Below are 24,148 nucleotides of genomic sequence, written 5' to 3'. Positions count from 1 at the left end.
CATGAGATATTGTGACCATGCAAATATGCTGCTCCTTCTCTGATTTTCCCTCTCTTGGATTTAGCATACATAGATGGTTCCTGTTCAAATCAAATTTTGTCATGATGGCTGTAAAATGATTTATTAATTGGCATTTATTATAAAGAAGTGCCCCCCTTCTGCCCCTCTCCTCTCTCCTTTCCTTCCTTTCTTTCCTTTATTTTCCTTTCTTCCTTCCTTTTTTTTTTTTTTTTTTTTGAGATGGAGTCTTGCTCTGTCGCCCAGGCTGGAGTGCGGTGGCCTGATCTCGGCAAGTTCCGCCTCCCGGGTTCATGCCGTTCTCCAGATTACAGGCGTGAGCCACCGCGCCCGGCCCTCCCTCCCTCCCTCCAACTGTCCCTCCCTCCCTCCTTCCTTCATTCCTTCGCTCCTTCCTATTTCTGTCCATCTATTCATCAGAGATCCAGTGGCAAAAGAAAACAAACTGGAACTAGATTTAGATGGACTCATGAATTTGTTACTGTATCGTATCTTAGTTTTCTCTGTTTTGGAACATGCTACAAACAGAATCATGCAGTTTATGTGGATCCTCTCTCACTCAACATAATGTTTTAGCAATTTCATCTATGTTGTTTTACCTCTGAATATGTCACAATTATTTTGTTCATTTACTTGGTGATGGACATTTGGGTTGGCTCTGGTGTAGGGCTCTTACGAATAATGATGGTCTTAACATTCTTAGATGAGTCCATCTGTGGACATGTTTTCAATTCTTTTGCTAGAGGAGTCTGCTTTAACTTTATTTAAAAACTGCCCAACTTTTTCCCATGAATCAATATATAAGAGTTCTAGATGATCCACATCTCTGTCAACATTTGATATTGTTAGCCTTTTTTATTTTAGGCATTCAAAATGAATGGCTATTCGAGAGGTAGCTTATTATGTTTCACTTTGTACTTTCTTAATGATGTTGAACATGTTTCCCTGTACTTACCAATCATCCTTGTATAGTTATATATGTTATATACAGCATATAATAGATATATTATAAAGTGTTGTAATGTTTTGCTCTTGTTTTAATAGGGTTGCGTTTTTATTATTTATTGGAAGTTCTTTTCATATTCTAGATATAAGACTTTTGGCAGATATATATCTTGTGAATATTTTCCCTAGTCTGTAGCCTCCTTTTGATTTTCCTTCTCATATGGTATTCTAATGAACAGAAAATTTTAACTTAAAAAAATTAACTTCATCAAGTTTTCCTTTTATAGTTAGTGCTCTCTATATTCAAACAAGTCATTTCATACCTCAGGATTACAAAATCATCTTGTGTTTTCTTCCGGAAGCTTTATAGTTTTCCTTTTTCTATTTTGATGTATATATATATATATAGATAGATAGATAGATAGATTCGATCTCAATTTTTAAATACGGGGTGAGGTAAGAGTTCTAGGTTCTGTTTTCTTTCATACTAGTATCTAGTTATTTCAGCACCATTTGTAGAAAAGTCTATCATTCCCATAAATTACCTTGGCACTTTAGTGAAAAATTGATTGACCACATATGTCTAAATCTATTTCCTGTTTGTTTCCTTTTGCCACTGAATCTCTTTTTCTGTTGTCACCCTTCTTCCATTTTCATTTAAGCGCCAGCTTTCTTAGGCTCAAGCTTTATTTAGGACTCTTATTTCTGCTATCTATTTCTATTAGGTCTAGGGCGTTATTCTTGTTGCTCTGCACGGTTCTTCAGTCCTAAGGTTCTTTGTTGGTGGCTTCTATAGACACCTTCAATGTGGCATGTGTTTTTATCACTCATCACTGTGTGTTTGACTTTCTCTTTGTAAGTTTTCATTGACTATTGTAAATTACCTTTACTTTTTCTTCAGACTGGTGCTACATTTTAAAAGATAATGTTTTACCTAATTTAGCATTTCTAGGTGTTTGCAAAAGGAGGGATTTTTAGAATATCTAAACCACCATAGTACTGGGAACAGAAACCTTACAGTTAAATCTTCATTCATTCTGGATTACACTCTTTATCATAATAAAATATCCTTATTATAAAAATCACTTAATTCTTTCCTTTCGTCCTCTGAATGTGATCTCTAATTAGTATCCCAACAACCGTTTCATTCTGTCCATGCTTTCCTAGCATGCCTTTAACCATCTTCTTATTTTCAACATTTTTGAAACCTTTAGATGAATTTTTATGTTACAAGGTTAGGTTTCACTTTGTTACTTAGTTTGTCTTTGCTCTTAAGTAACAGTGTTAAACTCACTTTCATTCATCGATATTAGAGTTATATGTAGTCTTTATGCAATTATCATAGTATTTGCTATGGTTTCTGTTGCCTAAAAATATGTTTTTATATGATCACTCTATGATCCATTAAATATGTCATTATATAATCCATGTTTTCCTGTTTTCGTTTAGTATACACCATTAGTAATATAAAGGTTTGGTTTGGAATCCATTGGTTATCTTTATAACTAATGTTTTGTGTGATATAGTTGGTTCTCTATTTTATTGCTTATTGTTTTCTTACTCCCAGTTATATGCAATGACATTGGTATATTGCCTTTTTCTCCCTCTCTGTCCTTTCTGAGCACATGATATCGATTGGTTAAATTATTTTTTTGATGTTCACCTTTATATCTTTAATAATACTTGCACTTTTCATTTATAAAAATACATGGCTGGGCGTGGTGGCTCATGCCTGTAATCCTAGCAATTTGGGAGGCCGAGGTGCGCGGATCACGAGGTCAGGAGATCGAGACCACCCTGGCTAACACAGTGACACCCCATCTCTAAAAATACAAAAAAAATTATCCGGGCCTGGTGGCGTGCACCTGTAATCCCAGCTACTCGGGCTGCTGAGGCAGGGGAATTGCTTGAACCAGGGAGGTGGAGGTTGCAGTGAGCGAAGATTGCGCCACTGCATTCCAACCTGGGCGACAGAGCGAGACTATGTCTCAAAAAAAAAAAAAAAAAAAAAAAGCCGGGCATGGTGGCATATTACTGTAATCCCAGCTACTCGGGAGGCTGAGGCAGGAGAATCCCATGAACCTAGGAGGTGGAAGTTGCAGTGAGCCAAGATCGTGCCACTGCGTTCCAGCCTGGGTAACAGAGCAAGACTCTGTCTCAAAAAAAATAAGTAAAAAAAAAAATACGCTTTCCTTTCGCTGCTGGGGCTGCAGCCATGAGTATGCTCAGGCTTCAGAAGAGGCTCGCCTCTAGTGTCCTCCGCTGTGGCAAGCAGGTCTGGTTAGACCCCAGTGAGACCATTGAAATCGCCAATGCCAACTCCCGTCAGCAGATCCGAAAGCTGATCAAAGATGGGCTGGTCATCCGCAAGCCTGTGACTGTCCATTCCCGAACGCGATGCAGGACAAATACCTTGGCCCGCCGGAAGCCAGGCACATGGGCATAGGTAATCGGAAGGGTACAGCCAATGCCGGAATGCCAGAGAAGGTCACGTGGATGAGGAGAATGAGGATTCTGCGCCGGCTGCTCAGAAGATACCGTGAGTCTGAGAAGATTGATCGCCACATGTATCACAACCTGTACCTGAAGGTGAAGGGGAATGTGTTCAAAAACAAGCGTATTCTCATGGAACACATCCACAAGCTAAAGGCAGACAAGGCCCACAAGAAGCTCCTGGCTGACCAGGCTGAGGCCCCAGGTCTAAGACCAAGGAAGCACGCAAGCGCCTGAAGAGCGCCTCCAGGCCAAGAAGGAAGAGATCATCAAGACTTAGTCCAAGGAGGAAGAGACCAAGAAATAAAAGCTCCCCCTTTGTCTGTACATACTGGCCTCCGTGATTACATAGATCAGCCATTAAAATAAAACAAGCCTTTTTCTGCAAAAAAAAAAAAAAAAAAAGAAATACGTTATTTTCTTTACCAACTTTAAACTTTGCCTTTGTTCCTCTTTACCTTCAATTTCTGTGTTGTGATTATTTATAACTTACGTTGTCCTCTGTAAACCAGATTATTTAAATAGTTAAGTATTTTCATTGCTTCCCTCGGTCCCTTCTGTTTCTGCACAGTGTCCTTTGGTTGAAGTTATCAAAGTTTTTTTAAAAAGACCTAGGTCTGTTAACAGTGACTCATGCCTATAATCCCATCATTTTGGGAGGCTGAGGCGGGAGAGTCACTTGAGCCCAGGAGTTCAAGACTTGCCTAGGCAGCATAACGAGACCCTGTCTTGAATGAATGAATGAATGAATGAATAAATACCTAAATAAGTAAATAAGTAATGTGAGGCCAGGTGTGGTGGCCAACTCCTGTAATCCCAGTACTTTGGGAGGCCAAGGCAGGTGGATCACCTGAGATCAGGAGTTCAAGACCAGCCTGGCTAACATGGTAAGACCTCGTCTCTACTAAATATACAAAAAATTAGTCAGCATGGTGGTGTGTGCCTGTAGTCCCAGCTACGCAGGAGGCTGAGGCAGGAGAGAATTGCTTGAACCTGGGAGGCAGAGGTTGCAGTGAGCCGAGATCGCATCACTGCACTCCAGCCTGGGCAACAGAGTGAGATTCTGTCTCAAACAAAAGAAGTAATGTGAAGTCTGTTCCCTAATTTCTTGTACTTTATTTATGTATTTCCTTCTTTGTTTCCTTCTTTTTTGATAACTTAAGAGATTTATATATTTTTGGAATACATGTGATAATTTGATATATTCATATAATGTGGAAAGTTCAAATTGGGGTAATTGGGATATCCATCACCTTAAATATTTATTTTTTCTTTATGTTAGGAACATTCAAATTTTTCTCTTCTAGCTATTTTGAAATGTACAATAGATGAATGCTAACTATAGTCAGCCTACTGATCTACCAAACGTTAGGTCTTATTTCTTCTAACTGTATATTTGTACCCATTAATCAATCTCTTCATCCTCCCCTTCCCAACCACTAGTAGCCACTAAGGTACTCTGTACCTTTGTGAGATTCGCTTTTTGAGCTCCCACATATGAGTGCGAACATGTGATATTTGTCTTTCTGTGCTTGGCTTATTTCACTTAGCATCATGACCTCCAGTTCCATCCATGTTGCTGCAGATGAGAGGATTTTATTCTTGTTTGTGGCTGAATAATATACATTTTGTGTGTGTGTGTGTGTGTGTGTGTGTGTGTGTGTGTGTATCACATTTTCTTTTTCCATTCATCTACTCATGGTCATTTTAAGTTGATTACACATTTTGGCTATTGAGAACATTGCTACAGTAACATAAGAGTGCAGATACCTCTTGATTTCTTTTTTTTTTTGGATATATACCCAGTAGTGGAATTGCTGGATCATTGATATTTGTATTTTTAGTTTCTTGAGGAACCTCCATATTGGTTTCCATAGCAGCTGTCCTGATTTACATTCCTACCAACAGAGTGCAAGGATTCCCCTTTCTCTACATCTTTACCAACATCCCTTATTCTCAATTTTTTTGATAAAAGCGATTTTAACTGCGGTGAGATTATATCTCATTGTGGTTTTGATTTGCTTTTCTCTGATGATTAGTGATGTGTAACATTTTTATATACCTGTTGGCAGTTTATATATCTTCCTTGAGAATTGTCTGTTTAGATCTTTTGTCCATTTTTTCATTGGAGTTTTTTTTTTTTTTTTTTGCTATAAGTTTCTTAGATATTCTGCCTATTAATTTCTCATCAGATAGACATTTTGCAAATATTTTCTCTCTTGTATTCTAAAACTATCCTTTCTCTCACTTTATAATTACGCATCTGTTAGGTAAGAAATTCCTCAGACCCACTTTATTTCCTTTTGTAGGAAGCGCTCACTGTTTGCTGTAGACTAGTCTGAGGGCTCGCTGAAATTTTTTCTACTTGGAAGTGATCAGTTTTTTACCTCACTACCCATTTTTTGCAGTCCAGTACTAGAATATGTCTTGGCATTGACCTTTATGTTTCTCTTTTTCTTGGATGTGCCATATTCTTTTATTTTCTAGTTTACATTTTTCTTCTATTTCTGGGAACTATTATATTGAGAACAGTTTTTTACTTTTTTCATTTTGGCTTGCTTCTTTGAAGACTTCAAATATGCTTGTATTTCTTAATTTGTCTTGGCCTATTTATATCACTGGTTTTTTTCTCGTTTCCCTTCTTAATTTTTTTTTTCTCCATAACCCCCCCTTTTTTTTGTTTAAATTCTTTTTGAAAATATCCTTTTCAATCCTATTCTGTGTGTACTTTCCTGTTTTAGTAGTACCTGTTCTGTCTTCTGCTTCCATTTGACCTTCATTTCAGTTTTGTTTATTTATGTATTTTATTATTTCTCTGACCTGTAAATTCACATTTTATTTCTTCATGTTTTTGACCATAGCGCCCCTGAGCTCCTGCATCTTCTCTTTATGTTTTCTGTGTTATAGAGGTGATTGCTTCTTTAAGTTTATACTTGTGGCAATATAGTTGACTATAATTTTCATCTGCTTCATAACTTTTTCTTGTGTGTTTCCATTTGATTTTTTTCTTTCCTTCATTTTATTTGTAGAATTCCTTTTTTAAGAATGACTGCTCATCATACAATGAGGAACATTTTTTCCTGCGCATACTGTTTGCAAAAGTCATCTTGGAGGGCTAGAGCAATGTTATAGACTAACACCTATTCTCCTTATGACACTGTTTTTGTATGTAATTGATTTCTTTTGCTATGACACTATTTTTGTATGTAATTGATTTCTTTTGATTATATAGCATACTTTGTTTTATTATGCTATATAGAATAATCAAATATATATGCTATATAGTATAATCAAATATAATATGCTATATTTGATTATATAGCGTACTTTGTTTTATTATGATTTGCTTTATCGTGCTTTGTATATATTGTGTTTTTTACAAATTGTGCTTTGCATATATTGTGGTTTTTACAAATTGTGCTTTGCATATATTGTGGTTTTTACAAATTGTGCTATATAGTATAATCAAATATAGTATACTATATAGTATAATCAAATATATATGCTATACAGTATAATCAAATATAGTATGCTAATTTGTTTGCTAATAGTATGCTATAGTATGCTATAGTATGCTAATATACTATAGCATAATTTGTTTCATTATAATTTGCTTTATTGATTATATAGTATAATCATATAGTATGCTATATTTGATTATATAGCATACTTTGTTTCATTATAATTTGCTTTATTGTGCTTTGCATATATTGTGGTTTTTACAAGTTGAAGGTTTGTGGTATCTGCATTGAGCACATCTTTTGGAACCATTTTTCTAACAGCGAGTGTTAGGTTTGTGTCTGTGTGTCATATTTTGGTAATTCTCAATATTTCAAACCATTTCATTATTTATGGTGATCAGTAATTAGTGATCTTTGAGTTTACTATTATAATTGTTTTGGGGTGCCATGAATGATACCAATTCATATAAGATGGTGAACCTAATGGATAAATATTGTGTGTGTTCTAACTGCTCCACTGACTGGCTCTTCCTCTGTCGTTTCCTCTCCACAGGCCTCTATATTCCCTAAGACAAAACAATATTGAAATTAGGTCAGTTAATAACCCTGCAGTGGGCTGTAAGTGTTCAAGTAGAAGGAAGGATCATACATCTCTCACTTTAAATCAAAAGCTAGAAATGATCATGCTTAGTGAGGAAGGCAGGTCGAAGTGGATATAGGCTGAAAGCTAGGCCTCCTGTGCCAGTTAGCCCAAGTTGTGGATTACAAAGGAAAAGTTCTTGAGGGAAATGAAATGTGCTCCTCCAATAAATAAATGAGAGATAAGAAAGCGAAACAGCCTTATTACAGATGTGGAGAAAGTTTCAGTGGTGTGTATAGAATATCAAACCAGTCACAACATTGCCTTATAGCAAAGCCTAATCCAGAGCAAGGCCCTAACTCTTTTCAGTTTTATGAAGGCTGAGAGGTGAGAAAACTGCAGAAGAAAAATTTGGAGCTAAAGAGTTTGGTTCATGAGGATTAAGGAAAAATGCCATCTTCATAACATAAATGTGCAAGGTGAAGCAGCAGGTGCTGATGTAGAAGCTGCAGCAGGTTACTCAGATCTAGCTAAGATCATTGATGAAAGTGACTACACTAAATAACAGATTTTGAATGTAGATGAAACAGACTTCTATTGGATGAAGATACCATCTAAAACTTTCATAGTTAGAGAGAAGTCAATGCCTGGCTTAAAAGCTTTAAAAGATAGGTTTTCTTGTTAGGGGCTAATGCAGCTGGTGACATTAAGGTGAAGCCAGTGCCCATTGACCATCTGAATATCCTAGGACACTTCAGATTTATCCTAAATCTACTCTGCCTGTGTTCTATAAATAGAACAACAAAGCCTGGATGACAGTACATCTCTTTGTAGCGTGGTTTACTGAATATTTTAAGTCTACCATTGAGACCTACTGCTCAGAAAAAATATTCCTTTCAAAATATTATAACTCATTGACAATGGACCTGGTCACCCAAGAGCTCTATTGCAGACGTACAAGATGAATGTTGTTTTCGTGCCTGGTAACACAGCATCCATTCTGTAGCCCATGTATCAGGGAGTAATTTTGACTTTTAGGTCTTAATATTTAAGAAATACATTTTGTAAGGCTGTAGTTGCCAAAGATAATTATTCCTCTGATGGAACTGGACAGAGTAAATTGAAAACATTCCGGAAAGGATTATTCTAGGTGCCATTAAGGACATTCATGATTCATAGGAGGAGGTTAAAATGTCAAATCAATAGGAATTTGGAAGAAGTTGATTCCAATCCTCATGGATTACTTGGAGGGGTTCAAGATTTCAGTAGAGGGGGCTGGGTGCAGTGGCTTGCCTGTAATCCCAGCACTTTGGGAGGCCAAGCGGGTGGATCACCTGAGGTCAGGAGTTTTGAGACCAGCCTGGTCAACATGGCAAAACCCCATCTCTACTAAAAATACAAAAATTAGCCAGGCATGATGGCAACCACCTGTGATCCCAGCTACTCAGAAGGCTGAGGCAGGAGAATTGCTTGAACCCACTGAGATCACACCACTGCACGCTAACCTGCTCAACAGAGCAAGATTCCTCTTATATTGGAAAAAAAAAAAAAAAAGACTTCAGTGGAGAAAGTAACTGCAGATGTGGAAATAGCAAGAGAATTAGAATTAGAAGTGGAGCCTGAAGATGTGACTAAATTGTTGCAATCTCACATTAAAACTTGAATGGATGAGGAATTGCTTCCTATGGATGAACAAAGAAAGTGGTTTCTTGAGATGGAATCTACTCCTGGTGAAGATGCTGTGAGCATTGTTGAAATGACAACAAAAGATTTAGAATAAAACGTATACCGAGTAGATAAAGCATCAGCAGGTTGGAGAGTATTATTTCAATTTTGAAAGAACTTCTGTTACTAAAATGCTTTCAAACAGCAGTGCATGCTTTGAGAAATCTTTCATGAAAGAAAGAGTCAATTGATGTGGCATAAGTCATTGTTGCCTTATTTTCAAGAAATTGCCACAGCTGTCACACCCTTCAGCAACCACCACCTCGATTAGTCAGCAGCCATCAACAAACATTGAGGTAAAACCCTTCACTCTCCATATTTATCTCTGGATATGTGTATTTGTGAATATACATGGTTAATAATTGATAAATATATTAATACATGAAATTTTTAGTATACAGTTGAACAAGAATGTTTCTTATTTGTCATTTATTTATTCACGTCTAAGGAGATGTAAGAAGAAAATGTAATCCAAAAAGATTACAACTCTCTAAACAATCACATGTTCATTACCATTTTTTAGCAATGTTTTAAAACTAAGATATGTACATTGTTTTAGACATGCTATTGCATACTTAATAGGCTACATTATGGTGTAAACAGAGCTTTAATATACACTGGGAAACAAGTCTGTGTGACTCACCTTTTTATGACATTAGCTTTATTGAGGTGATCTGGAATGAAACCCACAATATCTCCAAGGTATGCCTGTATCAGTCTGACAGTATTGTGACCAACTATAAAGATTAAATGCCATGTTTATGACAGCACCCTGTACAGTGCCTCTAGGGGAGCAGACACTGTAAATAGTGACTGCTATAATAATTATTATAATAATCTATCTCATTTTGGGCTGAACTCACAATATCTTGGAGGTATGCCTGTATCTTCTGAATCAAAAGAAAGATGGCTAGCAAGGCAAAGTCTCTCATACATTCCCCTGCCTTAATGTGACTACTTCCTACATTCAGCATTTGTTGTTGAGCCTTGCCTGCTTTTCTTCTCCTCTACCCAGACTGGCCCCAGCAATAGACAGTGGACATATCATCCTGCGTTGCTGCTAAGAAGGGATTCTTGACTTTGCAACACAGCTATTCCTCCTACTTTGAAACTCTGTTTGGCTGTTATGTTATGTTATGTCATGTCATGTTATGTTTGTTTTGTTTTGTTTCTCTGAGATGTATAGCCTGAAGTGTTCTTTCTAGGTATACTCCTTCAGTTATTGGGGTTTTTAAAGTATATTTATTTTTTAATTTATTTTTATTTTATTGAGACAGTCTTACTCTGTTGTCCAGGCTGGAGTGCGGTGGCGCAGTCTTGGCTCACTGCAACCTCTGCCTCCCAGGTTCAAGTGATCCTCCCACCTCTCCCTCGTGAGTAGCTGGGATTTACAGGTGCCCACCACCTCGCCTGGCTAATTTATATATATATATATTAAAAAATTTTTTTTTATTATTATACTTTAAGTTCTAGGGTACATGTGCACAACGTGCAGGTTTGTTACATATGTATACATGTGCCATGTTGGTGTGCTGCACCCATTAACTCGTCATTTACATTAGGTATATCTCCTAATGCTATCCCTCCCCCCTACCCCCTCCCCATAATAGGCTCCGGTGTGTGATGTTCCTCTTCCTGTGTCCAACTGATCTAATTGTTGAATTCCCACCTATGACGGAGAACATGCGGTGTTTGGTTTTCTGTTCTTATGATAGTTTGCTGAGAATGATGGTTTCCAGCTGCATCTATGTCCCTACAAAGGGCACAAACTCATCCTTTTTTATGGCTGCATAGTATTCCATAGTGTATATGTGCCACATTTTCTTAATCCAGTCTGTCACTGATGGACATTTGGGTTGATTCCAAGTCTTTGCTATTGTGAATAGTGCCGCAATAAACATACGTGTGCATGTGTCTTTATAGCAGCATGGTTTATAATCCTTTGGGTATATACCCAGTAATGGGATGGCTGGGTCAAATGGTATTTCTAGTTCTAGATCCTTGAGGAATCGCCACACTGTCTTCCACAATGGTTGAACTAGTTTACAGTCCCACCAACAGTGTAAAAGTTTTCCTATTTCTCCACATCCTCTCCAATACCTGTTGTTTCCTGATTTTTTAATGATTGCCATTCTAACTGGTGTGAGATGGTGTCTCACAGTGGTTTTGATTTGCATTTCCCTGATGGCTAGTGATGATGAGCATTTTTTCATGTGTCTGTTGGCTGTATGAATGTCGTCTTTTGAGAAGTGTCTGTTCATATCCTTTGCCCACTTTATGATGGGGTTATTTGTTTTTTTCTTGTAAATTTGTTTGAGTTCTTTGTAGGTTCTGGACATTAGCCCTTTGTCAGATGAGTAGATTGCAAAAATTTTCTCCCATTGTGTAGGTTGCCTGTTCACTCTGATGGTAGTGTCTTTTGCTGTACAGAAGCTCTTTAGTTTAATTAGATCCCATTTGTCAGTTTTGGCTTTTGCTGTCATTGCTTTTGGTGTTTTAGACATGAAGTCCTTGCCCATGCCTATGTCCTGAATGGTATTACCTAGGTTTTCCTCTAGGGTTTTTATGGTTTTAGGTCTAACATTTATGTCTCTAATCCATCTTGAATTAATTTTCATATAAGGAGTAAGGAAAGGATCCAGTTTCAGCTTTCTACTTATGGCTAGCCAATTTTCTCAGTACCATTTATTAAATAGGGAATCCTTTCCCCATTTCTTGTTTTTGTCAGGTTTGTCAAAGATCAGATGGTTGTAGATGTGTGGTATTATTTCTGAGGGCTCTGTTCTGTTCCATTGGTCTAAATCTCTGTTTTGGTACCAGTACCATGCTGTTTTGGTTACTGTAGCCTTGTAGTATAGTTTGAAGTCAGGTAGCGTGATGCCTTCAGCTTTGTTCTTTTGGGTTAGGACTGTCTTGGTAATGCAGGCTCTTTTTTGGTTCCATATGAACTTTAAAGCAGTTTTTTCCAATTCTGTGAAGAAAGTCATTGGTAGCTTAATGAGGATGGCATTGAATCTATAAATTACCTTGGGCATTATGGCCATTTTCACAATATTGATTCTTCCTATCCATGAGCATGGTATGTTCTTCCATTTGTTTGTGTCCTCTTTTATTTCACTGAGCAGTGGTTTGTAGTTCTCCTTGAAGAGGTCCTTTACATCCTGCAGGGGCCCTTGAAAACAGAATGCTAAGAATAGATAGGGCTCAAGGACAGTATCTCCAATTGAACTTTTAATGAACTCCCGTAGGCGCCAAGAAGGCGGACAAATAAGGAAGAGCATAGAGACAAGGAACTAAGCAGAAGGTTACATCTGGGTAAAGAAAATTTGTTTTGCATTGTGTTCTTTCTGCTGACGTGGGGTTTATGGAGTATAAATAAAGTGAGGCGGAGGCTCTGAGGGCGGCCGCCGTCTTCTCTGTTTGTCTTTTGTGTCTGTTCATTCTCCACCCCCACCCCCAGCACGGTCCCCAATAACATCCCTTGTAAGTTGGATTCCTAGGTATTTTATTCTCTTTGAAGCTACTGTGAATGGGAGTTCATTCATGATTTGGCTCTCTGTTTGTCTGTTACTGGTGTATAAGAATGCTTGTGATTTTTGCACATCGATTCTGTATCCTGAGACTTTGCTGAAGTTACTTACCAGCTTAAGGAGATTTTGGTCTGAGACGATGGGGTTTTCTAAATATACAATCATGTCATCTGCAAATAGGGACAATTTGACTTCTTCTTTTCCTAACTGAATACTCTTTATTTCTTTCTCTTGCCTGATTGCCCTGGCCAGAACTTCCAAGGCTATGTTGAATAGGAGTTGTGAGAGAGGGCATCCCTGTCTTGTGCCAGTTTTCAAAGGGAATGCTTCCAGTTTTTGCCCATTCAGTATGATATTGGCTGTGGGTTTGTCATAAATAGCTCTTATTATTTGGAGATACGTTCCATCAATACCGAATTTATTGAGAGTTTTTAACATGAAGGGCTGTTGAATTTTTGTCAAAGGCCTTTTCTGCATCTTGAGATACTCATGTGGTTTTTGTTTTTGGTTCTGGTTCATATGCTGGATTATGTTTATTGATTTGCGTATGTTGAACCAGCCTTGCATCTCAGGGATGAAGCCCACTTGATCATGGTGGATAAGTTTTTTGATGTGCTGCTGGATTCGGTTTGCCAGTATTTTATTGAGATTTTTTGCATCGATGTTCATCAGGGATATTGGTCTAAAATTCTCTTTTTTTGTTATGTCTCTGCCAGGCTTTGGTATCAGGATGATGTTGGCCTCATGAAATGAGTTAGGGAGGATTCCCTCTTTCTCTATACGTTGGAATAGTTTCAGAAGGAATGGTACCAGCTCCTCCTTGTACCTCTGGTAGAATTTGGCTGTGAAACCGTCTGGTCCTGGACTTTTTTTGGTTGGTAGGCTATTAATTATTACCTCGATTTCAGAGCCTGCTATTGTTCTATTTAAGGATTCAGCTTCTTCCTGATTTAGTCTTGGGAGAGTGTAAGTGTCCAGGAAATTATCCATTTCTTCTAGGTTTTCTAGTTTATTTGCATAGAGGTGTTTATGGTATTCTCTGATGGTAGTTTGTATTTCTGTGGGGTCGGTGGTGATATTCCCTTTATCATTTTTTATTGCGTCTATTTGATCCTTCTGTCTTTTCTTCTTTATTAGTCTTGCTAGCGGTCTATCAATTTTGTTGATCTTTTCAAAAAACCTTCTCCTGGATTCATTGAATTTTGGAGGGTTTTTTTGTGTCTCTATCTCCTTCAGTTCTGCTCTGATCTTACTTATTTCTTGCCTTCTGCGAGCTTTTGAATATGTTTGCTCTTGCTTCTCTAGTTCTTTTAATTGTGATGTTAGGGTGTCAGTTTTACATCTTTCCTGCTTTCTCTTATGGGCATTTAGTGCTATAAATTTCCCTCTACACACTGCTTTAAATGTGTCCCAGAGATTCTGGTATGTTGTATCTTAGTTCTGATTGGTTTCAAATAACATCTTTATTTCTGCCTTCATTGTATTATGTACCCAGTAGTCATTCAGGAGCTGGTTGTTCAGTTTACATGTAGTTGAGCGGTTTTGATTGAGTTTCTTAGTCCTGAGTTCTAGTTTGATTGCACTGTGGTCTGAGAGACAGTTTGTTATAATTTCTGTTCTTGTACATTTGCTGAGTAGTGCTTTACTTCGAACTATGTTTTCAAGTTTGGAATAAGTTCGATGTGGTGCTGAGAAGAATGTATATTCTGTTGATTGGGGGTGGAGAGTTCTGTAGATGTCTATTAGGTCTGCATGGTGCAGAGTTGAGTTCAATTCCTGGATATCCTTGTTAACTTTCTGTCTTGTTGATCTGTCTTATGTTGACAGTGGGGTGTTAAAGTCTCCCATTATTATTGTATGGGAGTCTAAGTCTCTTTGTAAGTCTCTAAGGACTTGCTTTATGAATCTGGGTGCTCCTGTATTAGGTGCATATATATTTAGGATAGTTATCTCTTCCTGATGAATTGATCCCTTTACCATTATGTAATGACCTTCTTTGTCTCTTTTGATCTTTGATGGTTTAAAGTCTGTTTTATCAGAGACTAGGATTGCAACCCCTGCTTTTTTTTGCTTTCCATTTGCTTGGTAGATCTTCCTCCATCTCTTTATTTTGAGCCTATGTGTGTCTCTGCATGTGAGATGGGTCTCCTGAATACAGCAAACTGATGGTTTTTGACTCTATCCAATTTGCCAGTCTGTGTCTTTTAATTGGACCATTTAGTCCATTTACATTTAAGGTTAATATTGTTATGTGTGAACTTGATCCTGTCATTATGATATTAGCTGGTTGTTTTGCTCTTTAGTTGATGCAGTTTCTTCCTAGCATCAATGATCTTTACATTTTGGCACGTTTTTGCGATGGCTGGTACCTGTTGTTCCTTTCCATGTTTAGTGCTTCCTTCAGGATCTCTTGTGGGGTAGGCCTGGTGGTGACAAAATCTCTAAGCATTTGCTTGTCTGTAAAGGATTTTATTTCTCCTTCCCTTATGAAACTTAATGTGGCTGGATATGAAATTCTGGGTTGAAAATTCTTTTCTTTGAGAATGTTGAATATTGGCCCCCACTCTCTTCTGGCTTGTAGAGTTTCTGCTGAGAGATCTGCTGTTAGTCTGATCTGCTTCCCTTTGTGGGTAACCCAACCTTCCTCTCTAGCTGCCCTTAACATTTTTTCCTTCATTTCAACTTTGGTGAATCTGACAATTATGTGTCTTGGAGTTGCTCTTCTCGAGGAGTATCTTTGTGGCATTCTCTGTATTTCCTGAATTTGAATGTTGGCCTGCCTTACTAGGTTGGGGAAGTTCTCCTGGGTGATATCCTGCAGAGTGTTTTCCAACTTGGTTCCATTTTCCCCGTTAGTTTGAGGCACACCAATCAGACGTAGATTTGGTCTTTTCACATAATCCCATATTTCTTGGAGGCTTTGTTCATTTCTTTTCACTCTTTTTTCTCTACACTTCTCTTTTTGCTTCATTTCATTCATTTGATCTTCAATCACTGATACTCTTTCTTCCAGTTGATCGAGTTGGTTATTGAAGCTTGTGCATTTGTCACGTAGTTCTCGTGTCATGGTTTTCATCTCTATCAGTTCTTTCAATGTCTTCTCTGCATTGATTATTCTAATTATCCATTCATCCATTATTTTTTCAAGGTTTTTACTTTCTTTGTGCTGGGTACGTAGTTCCTCCTTTAGCCCTGAGAAGTTTGATCGACTGAAGCCTTCTTCTCTCAACTCGTCAAAGTCATTCTCCGTCCAGCTTTGTTCCAGTGCTGGCGATGAGCTGCGTTCCTTTGGAGGGTGAGATGCACTCTGATTTTTTGAAGTTCCAGCCTTTCTGCACTGCTTTCCCCCCATCTTTGTGGTTTTATCTGCCTTTGGTCTTTGATGATGGTGACGTACTGATGGGGTTTTGGTGTGGGTGTCCTTTCTGTTTGTTCGTTTTCCTTCTGACAGTCAGGACCCTCAGCTGCGGGTCTGTTGGAGTTTGCTTGAGGTCCACTCCAGACCCTGTTTGCCTGGGTATCAGCAGTGGAGGCTGCAGAAGATAGAATATTGCTGAACAGCGAGTATTGCTGTCTGATTCTTGCTCTGGAAGCTTCGTCTCAGGGGTGTACCCAGCCGTGTGAGGTGTGAGGTGTGAGGTGTCGGTCTGCACCTAGTGGGGGATGTCTCCCAGTTAGGCTACTCAGGGGTCAGGGACCCACTTGAGCAGGCAGTCTGTCCGTTCTCAGATCTCAGCCTCCATGCTGGGAGAACCACTGCTCTTTTCAAAGCTGCCCAAATTTTTTATATTTTTGGTAGAGGCGGGGTTTCACCATATTGGCCAGGCTGATCTCCAACTCCTAATCTGAAGTGATCTGCCCACTTTGACCTCCCAAAGTGCTGGGATTACAGGTGTGAGCCACTGTAATACTTAAAATATTTATTAAATATTTAAATTAAATTAATTAATTAATTTTATTAATATTTATTAAATATTTAAAAACCCCGCCAGGTTTTTGAAATATTTAGTATTTTGGTAAACTATATTTTTGTTTTGCCATTTGAGATTTTTAGGTTTCTCCCAGTTTTTTCATAGATATGAAATAACCATGCATTAAATCTTTGAATCTCTGCTCCATCAAGCTTAGTGTTAGATACATTACCTAATTTTTTATTAATGAGTGTGTATGTGATATATTTATTTCTGAATATGTATGTTTGTGAATATAAATGGTTAAAAATAGTTGACAAATGTATTAATACATGAAATTTTTAGTATACAGTTGAACAAGAACATTTGCTACTTGTCATGTACTTATTCAGGAGATGTAAGAAGCCTGTGATTGAATGAAATTATTTGGCTTAGCATTGTACATTTTCTTTTTTGCCTTTCTCATTAGTTCATACTCTTTGTATGGATATTGTTCTGAAATAAAGTGAATTTTATTTTTTCTGGAAATCCTGGCAGAGCAATTTGTTTTAATTGTCTATCTGGGGCAGAAAAGACTTTGTGGTATTTAAGGCATTTGCAAAAACGATAAGAGAAGATTTCATAGTAATTTTTATTCTTTAAAAGTATCACTTGATGACAACCTAATTTCTTTCATTGTTTTCTTTTCTCTCCTAAAATTGAAGTTTTCTGTTACATTACCCATTTAGGTGTGCTCCTTTTGTTGTCTTATAATCCTCAATTATTTGGCTGACTGTAGATTGAATTTTTGCATCAGTAAACAAAAATTTTGAAATACCTGGTGGTTTCCCTATAAGAAGATTCTTTGTTAAATTATTTTAAGGGCATAAATTTCCTTGTGTATCATCTCAACCTAACAAGGTAAGGGTAATTAAGTGAAAGTATGAATGAATCCTAAGTATAAGAAAATAAAAAAGCCAAAAGAGGTAAGTCACAAAAATTTACGAGTTAATTGCATACTGCCTGATTTATCTAATTTATGAGAAACCATATCTTGGCATTCTGTATTAATTTGATCTGTAGATTAACATTATTGTTTTGTGCCCTCTTCAAGCAGAGTGGGTCCTGTAAGAGTGTCTGTAGAGACTTGGCTGTCCATGTCTGAAAGTGTTATGCATGCATGTATCAATAGGTGCCCTTTTTTTTTTTTCTTTTTTTGGAGACAGATTCTCACTCTCTCGCCCAGGCTGGAGTGCAGTGGCACAATCTCGGCTCACTGCAACCTCCACCTCCTGGGTTCAAGTGATTCTCCCGCCTCAGCCTTCTGAGTAGCTGGAGTTACAGGCACCCACCATCATGTCCAGCTAATTTTTGTATTTTTGTAGAGATGGGTTTTCACCATGTTGGCCAGGCTGGTCTTGAACTCTGGACATCAAGTAATCTGCCTGCCTCAGCCTCACAAAGTGCTGGGATTACAGGCATGAGCCACTGCGCCCGGCCAATAGGTGTACTTTTTAAACAGATGAACTTAACTGCTGTTTTCATTGTAGATAAACCTTCCACTTTATCAGACTCTTGATCTGAAAGTACCCTTCTACAATTCTCTAGCCAGTGAATTTCGGAATAATGTTAAGTTGCATTGGTGAACATATATAAATTTCTGTTGGAGATATGCATATATAAGAACAAAACTGGAATGCCACTACATACATACCCACCGGAATGACTGCATAAAAAAAAAAAGACAATACCAGCAAGGATATGAAACAATGTTAACTGTCTTATACTATTGTTAGAAGGGTAAATTGGCACAACTACTTTGGAAAACTGTTTGGCAGTGTCTACACTGAACATACGTGTTTTCTGAGAGCTAGTAATCCTTGCTGTAGGTATATAAGTATATATAACATATATAAGTATATATACACATATATGTTTACATATATACATACGTAACATAAAATATACATATACACGTAACCTGTATACATAAACATGTATTAAGTACATACAAACATATATAACACATATATGTTTATATATATAATAAGGTAATAGCAGCCCTATTCATAATAGTTAAAAATAGCAGCCTTATTCATAATAGTTAACTTCAGCTGTCTATCCACCCTATAATGGGAGATAATCATGGTATATTCACATAATGGAAAACTTAAAACAATGAGAATGAACAAATTTATAGCTACCATAACAACTGTTTGAATTTTTCAAACATAGTGTTGAGTGAAAGAAACCAGCCATGAAAGACATATTAATTGTACATACATACATGAAGTGTATTTGTCCATTTACATAAGAGTTATATAAGATACTAATTTATGCATAACCACTTATATGAAATATAAATAACATATTAATCTGTGGTGTTCAATGTCAGTCAGTGGCCAGCATTCGGTGGAGGTGTGGGTATCGTGAAAGGATAGGCCACAAGAGAGGCTTTGGGGGGTGTTGATAATATTGTTTCTTTAACTTTGTGCTATTTACGTGGGTATGTTCTCTTTATGAAAAATTCTGAATTTTCTTAAGCCATATACTTGAGATTTGCATAATTTCTGTGTTTTTAATACTTCAGTAACATTTAGTAAAAATATTAAATGTGCTTTGCTTTTCATTATATATACATTCAATGTATGTATGTATATTTGTGTGTGTGTGTATATATGTATATTTTTAAGCATAGACACTATCGAAATAGTTCTATTTTAGGTAATTTATCAAAAAGAAAACAAATTCTAATAAGCAATAAATAAGTGTGTGTGTTTGTTTTATGTGTGTATATGTGTGTGTGTGTTTCCAGACTGAACTGTTAACACTCTTTTTTCTTTTTTTGTTTTTTGAGACAGGGTCTCATTTGTCACTCAGGTTGGAGTGTGGTGGCATGGTCATGGCTCAATGCAACCTTGACTTTGAGGGCTCAAACAGTCCTCCTCCCACATCAGCCTCCTGAGTTGTAACCACAGGCACATACCATCGTACCTGGCTAATAATTTTTTGGAGACATGGAGTCTCACTGGTGTTGCCCAGGCTGGTCTCCAACTCCTGGACTTAAGCAGTCCTCCAGCCTTGGCCTCCCAAAGGGCTGAAATTACAGACCTGAGCCACCACACCTGGGCTACTCTATTTTCTTATACTACTTCATTTGACAATTTTAGCAGGAAATAGAAATTTACTCAGATGATTCAACTTAAAAGATTTTAGTGGGAAACTGTTTCAGAAGTGTAAGGTTAAGAGAGCCAACACTTAGTTTTACTTACCAAGAAACCGGCAATAGATAGCAACCAGTCCTGACCATTCCTAGGCCTGAGAGAACAAGTATAGCCCAGTGGGCCCTGGAGCTAAGGAAGAGGGCCCGCAGGCAGGATCCAGCTACTACCAGACCTTCCTCTACCATTCCTTCTTCCTGTTGTATAATCTCCAGCTGGTACCTCCATTGATCAAACTCCATTTGAAGCTAGTTTTTAAGGGAGAATTCTGTAGGAGAGAGCAAACTGAGAATAATCAGCATAACTACTTAGACTTTGGAAAACTCCAGAGAATTAGTATAGACTATGACTTTGTTTCCCCCCCTAATCACCTTTTGCCTCTGTATTTCCATTTTGGGTAATTTTCTTGTTACATATACATATCCATCCATCTTTCTCCTTATTTCTGGTTATGTATATGTATATTTACACATAACAGAGAAGAAGACATACTACACAGCAAGTAAAATGAAAAACACTAAATTTAAAATCACTAATTAAAAAGTGATGATGCATAAGCAAATATGATAAGAGTTTAAAATAGTAAAATATGTTATTAGAAATATAGAGAACGTAGGCATGGTGGCTTATGTCTGTAATCCCAGCACTTTGGGATGCCAAGGTGGAGGATAGCTTGAGCCCAGGAATTTGAGACCAGTCTGGGCAACATAGTGAGGCTGTGTCTATAAAAAATTTATTTTAAGTAAAAATTAAACATTAGCCAGGCATGGTGGCACATGCCTATAATCCCAAGCTACTTGAGAGGCTGATGCGGAAGGATCTCTTGAGCCTGGGAGGTCAAGGCTGTAGTCAGCCATGATCACACCACTGCACTCCAGCCTGGGAGACAGAGTGAGACCCAGTCTCAAAAAAAAAAAAAAAAAAAAAAGAAAAGAAAAGAAAAGAAATATGGAGAGGTAAGTATTTGTTGGATTTTCTGGTTTTCTCCCAACTGAGGTCTGTAACATAATTACCCCGTGTTTAGTACCGTTAAGAAAATGTACAAAGTACAGTACTGCCTTTTGTTTTATCTAAACATTTTTGTTATAGGAATTTTCAAGTGTATGTAGAAGTACAGAGAGGAGTATAAGAACTCCTTGTATGGTTATTACACAACTTTAATAATTGTGAACATTTTGCTAGTTATTGATTGTTGTTTCCTGTTCCTTATCTACAGACATACTTTTCTTTCTCTGGAATGTTTAAAAGTAAATTTAAGAAATATTTTACCCATAAATACTTATGTTATTTTAATCTCTAACAAATAAGAAACTTTTCTCATCCATACAATGTTATTTATGACAGCTATCAAAATTTAATTGCTCAATATATCTAATACTTGGTCCATATTAAAATGTCCCCACTTATTTCAAAAGTGTTTTCATGCTCTTGGTTTATTCATATGATCCATACAAGCTCCACACATTGAGTTTAGTTGTCTCTTTAACTTTTATTAGATCAGCAAACTCATTAAACGTTTTAATTTTTTTTCTTTTTTTTCTTTTGAGATGTAGTCTCGCTCTGTTGTCCAGGCTGCAGTACAATGGTGTGATCTTGGCTCACTGCAACCTCCACCTCCTGGGTTCAAGCGATTCTCCTGCCTTAGCCTCATGAGTAGCTAGGATCACAGGCACCTGTCACCATGTCTGGCTAATTTTGGTGTTTTTAGTAGAGATTGGGTTTTACCATGTTGACCAGGATGGTCTTGATCTCGTGAACTCAGGTGATCCTTTCGCCTCAGCCTCCCAAAGTGCTGGGATTACAGCTGTGAGCCACTGCACCTAGCCAAAATTTTAGTATTTTTATTTGCCTTATTAGCCACTTTAATTTTTTCTTTGGTTAATTTGAATATCCATTAGCACTTTGTATGTTTTCGTGAATCCCCAAAATAAACTAATGAAATAACTTTAAAACTTGGCCTTTCTGGAAAGTATCTGTGTAGTGCTTAGCATTGCTTTAACTACTTCATAACACTGGGATAGCACAAAAGAAGCATGAGCTTTGGCCAAAGCTGGCTTTAGGTTCTGTTCATTCCATCCATGTCAAGAGTATGCCCATGCTACCATTATGATCACGGGTATACTCTTAAAACTCTATGAAATTGAGCATGACAACATGATGCCCAGTTCAAAAGATATAGTCAAGAAGCGTTAGATTTAATTATTGTGAGTTAGTTATTTACATATTTATGAATAGATGAATCGTCTCTGCAAACCGAGGCTTTCAAAATGACTGCAGACAGAGAAGTGGATGGAGGGCAGGAAGAGGATCCTATCTAGCAGTGAAGATGTAAATGAGACCCCAATGTTAAGTGAATGCTTCATGTGTAAGTATAGACTGTAAGAAAGGGTTCTTTTTTCCCATTCAGAAACTAGAAATTAGGGAATAGTTACAAAATGCAGAAGAATGTGTTCATTTCTAACAATTAAAACTGGCTACTAGGTAAGTGAATGGTTGATTCCGTTGTTAGGCATCAACAAATGAGGAAACCAACAAATGAAGTGCAAGGTAGAACAGCCCTTTTGTCTGCAGACCAAACATGCTATGGTTCTTACTAGTTCATGAAGGCAGAGGCACATGGCAAGTATCATCCTGAAAGTCAGTGTGTGAATGGGAGTGCAGGGGTGGTGTGTTTTTGGATTAAGGTAATGCCCTTTTGAGTTTCATCTCAATTCTCGGTTTATGATACCTCACTGGTATGTATAAAACCTTTCTTTCCCCTACCTTAGAAGAAATAACTTTGAACACCTAGATATTGAACTCTCAGCTTATCATAGTAACTGTACTATATTTAATCCAAACTACAGGTATTCTCGAAAATATTTCAGTATCTGTCCTTGTATTAGTCCTTTTAGTATTGCTATAAAGGAATATGTGATGCTGGGTAATTTATAAAGAAAATAAGTTTATTTGACTCACGGTTCTGCAGGCCGTACTAGCATAATACCAGCATCTACTTGGCTACTGGTGAGACCTCAGGAAGCTTTTACTCATAGTGGAAGGTTAGGAGCAGGCATGTCATATGGTGAGAGAGGGAGCAAGAGAGAGAGGAGGTGCCAGCTTCTTTCTAATGATCAGATTTCATGGTAACTAAACGTGTGAGAATTCACTTCTAACCGTGGAGAGAGCACCATGCCCCCATGAGCCAGATTCCTCCCACAAGACCCTACATCCACCTTTGGGGATCACATTTTAATAAGAGATTTGGAGGGGACAAACATCTAAATTATATCAATCCCTTAAGGAGGAAATTTAAGGCTAGAGTCGGGTTGAGTCAAACATGGCAGAATCCAATGAATTTATATTATTTACTAAAACTGAACTGAAACTAATTGTTGGTTTTAGCATTCTAGATTAGTTTTCTCTTTTTTTGTTTGTTTGTTCATTTTTGAAATGGGGTCTTGCTGTGTCTCCCAGGCTGGAGTGCAGGGGTGCTGTCATGGTTCACTGCAATCTCTGCTTTCCAGGCTCGTGTGATCCTCCTGCCTCAGCTTCCCAAGTAGCTGAGACTACAGACACACGCCACCACGCCCTGCTATTTTTTGTATTTCTGTTTTTGGTAGAGACAGGGTTTCACTATGTTGCACAGTCTGGTCTCAGACTCCTGAGATCAATCGATCTGCCTGTCTCAGCCTCCCAAAGTGCGGGAATTACAAGCATGAGCCTCTGCGTGTGACCAAATTAGTTTTTATAAGTGTGTCTATCAGGCAAGGTAAGTTTCTTCTATAAAAAGGAATATTTTTATATTGGGTAGGATGGGAGCTTTGCAACTGAGAAAGTGACTTCTACCCTGGGCCACACTGCCACCTGGGGGTCTAAAAGAAAGATGGCCATTGTGTCATAGCCAGAAATATTTGACAATGACCTTGGTTCTATTTAAGACAAATACCAAGACACCATTATCTATTCATAGGCACCAGAATAAATTCTGTGGGTTTACCTAATGATGCGGGTACACTATTATGAAAATACATTTTAAAATCGAATGTGTACTTCCATATTCTTTTCCTTTCCATCTTTTTAAAAAAATCTTATTACCAAGTATCTTGAGACAAAGACAGTGTGCATTACCTGAGTCCTTTCATATGTATACTACTACTTAGTACTTATAAAGAGCATTATGTGGGCAATGGTAATAGTTTTCCAGTTATGCCATAAAATTGATTAGTAAATCAGTGTCCTTTTCCCAGCTCAAATTCTTTGATCATAAAAATAGATTTTTGTGGTATTGGTATGTATGCATATG

General features: G+C 37.6%; 1 protein-coding gene and 1 pseudogene across 10 annotated transcripts in view; both read left to right on the top strand.

Annotated features, from left to right (window-relative positions):
• Positions 1 to 24,148, top strand: part of LOC105492641 (zinc finger RANBP2-type containing 3) — a 294,136-nt gene that overhangs the window by 34,085 nt on the left and 235,903 nt on the right. For 2 of the 10 annotated variants that reach the window (XM_071072663.1, XM_071072658.1), the window contains exon 2: positions 22,099 to 22,228. The exons of the other annotated variants lie outside the window; for them this stretch is intronic. Coding sequence is in view for 1 of the 2 variants with exons in the window: in XM_071072658.1 (XP_070928759.1) it covers positions 22,218 to 22,228 (11 nt within the window). In the remaining variant the exon portion in view is untranslated. The remainder of the gene's footprint in view (positions 1 to 22,098; positions 22,229 to 24,148) is intronic. 10 annotated transcript variants of the gene reach the window in all.
• LOC139357086 (large ribosomal subunit protein eL19-like) lies at positions 2,960 to 3,865 on the top strand (annotated as a pseudogene).

The sequence above is a fragment of the Macaca nemestrina genome, chromosome 11, assembly GCF_043159975.1.
Source record: "Macaca nemestrina isolate mMacNem1 chromosome 11, mMacNem.hap1, whole genome shotgun sequence".
NCBI classification, from domain to species: Eukaryota; Metazoa; Chordata; class Mammalia; order Primates; family Cercopithecidae; genus Macaca; species Macaca nemestrina.
The sequence above is the reverse complement of the archived record's forward strand: the minus strand, read 5'-3'. Positions and strand labels throughout refer to the sequence as shown.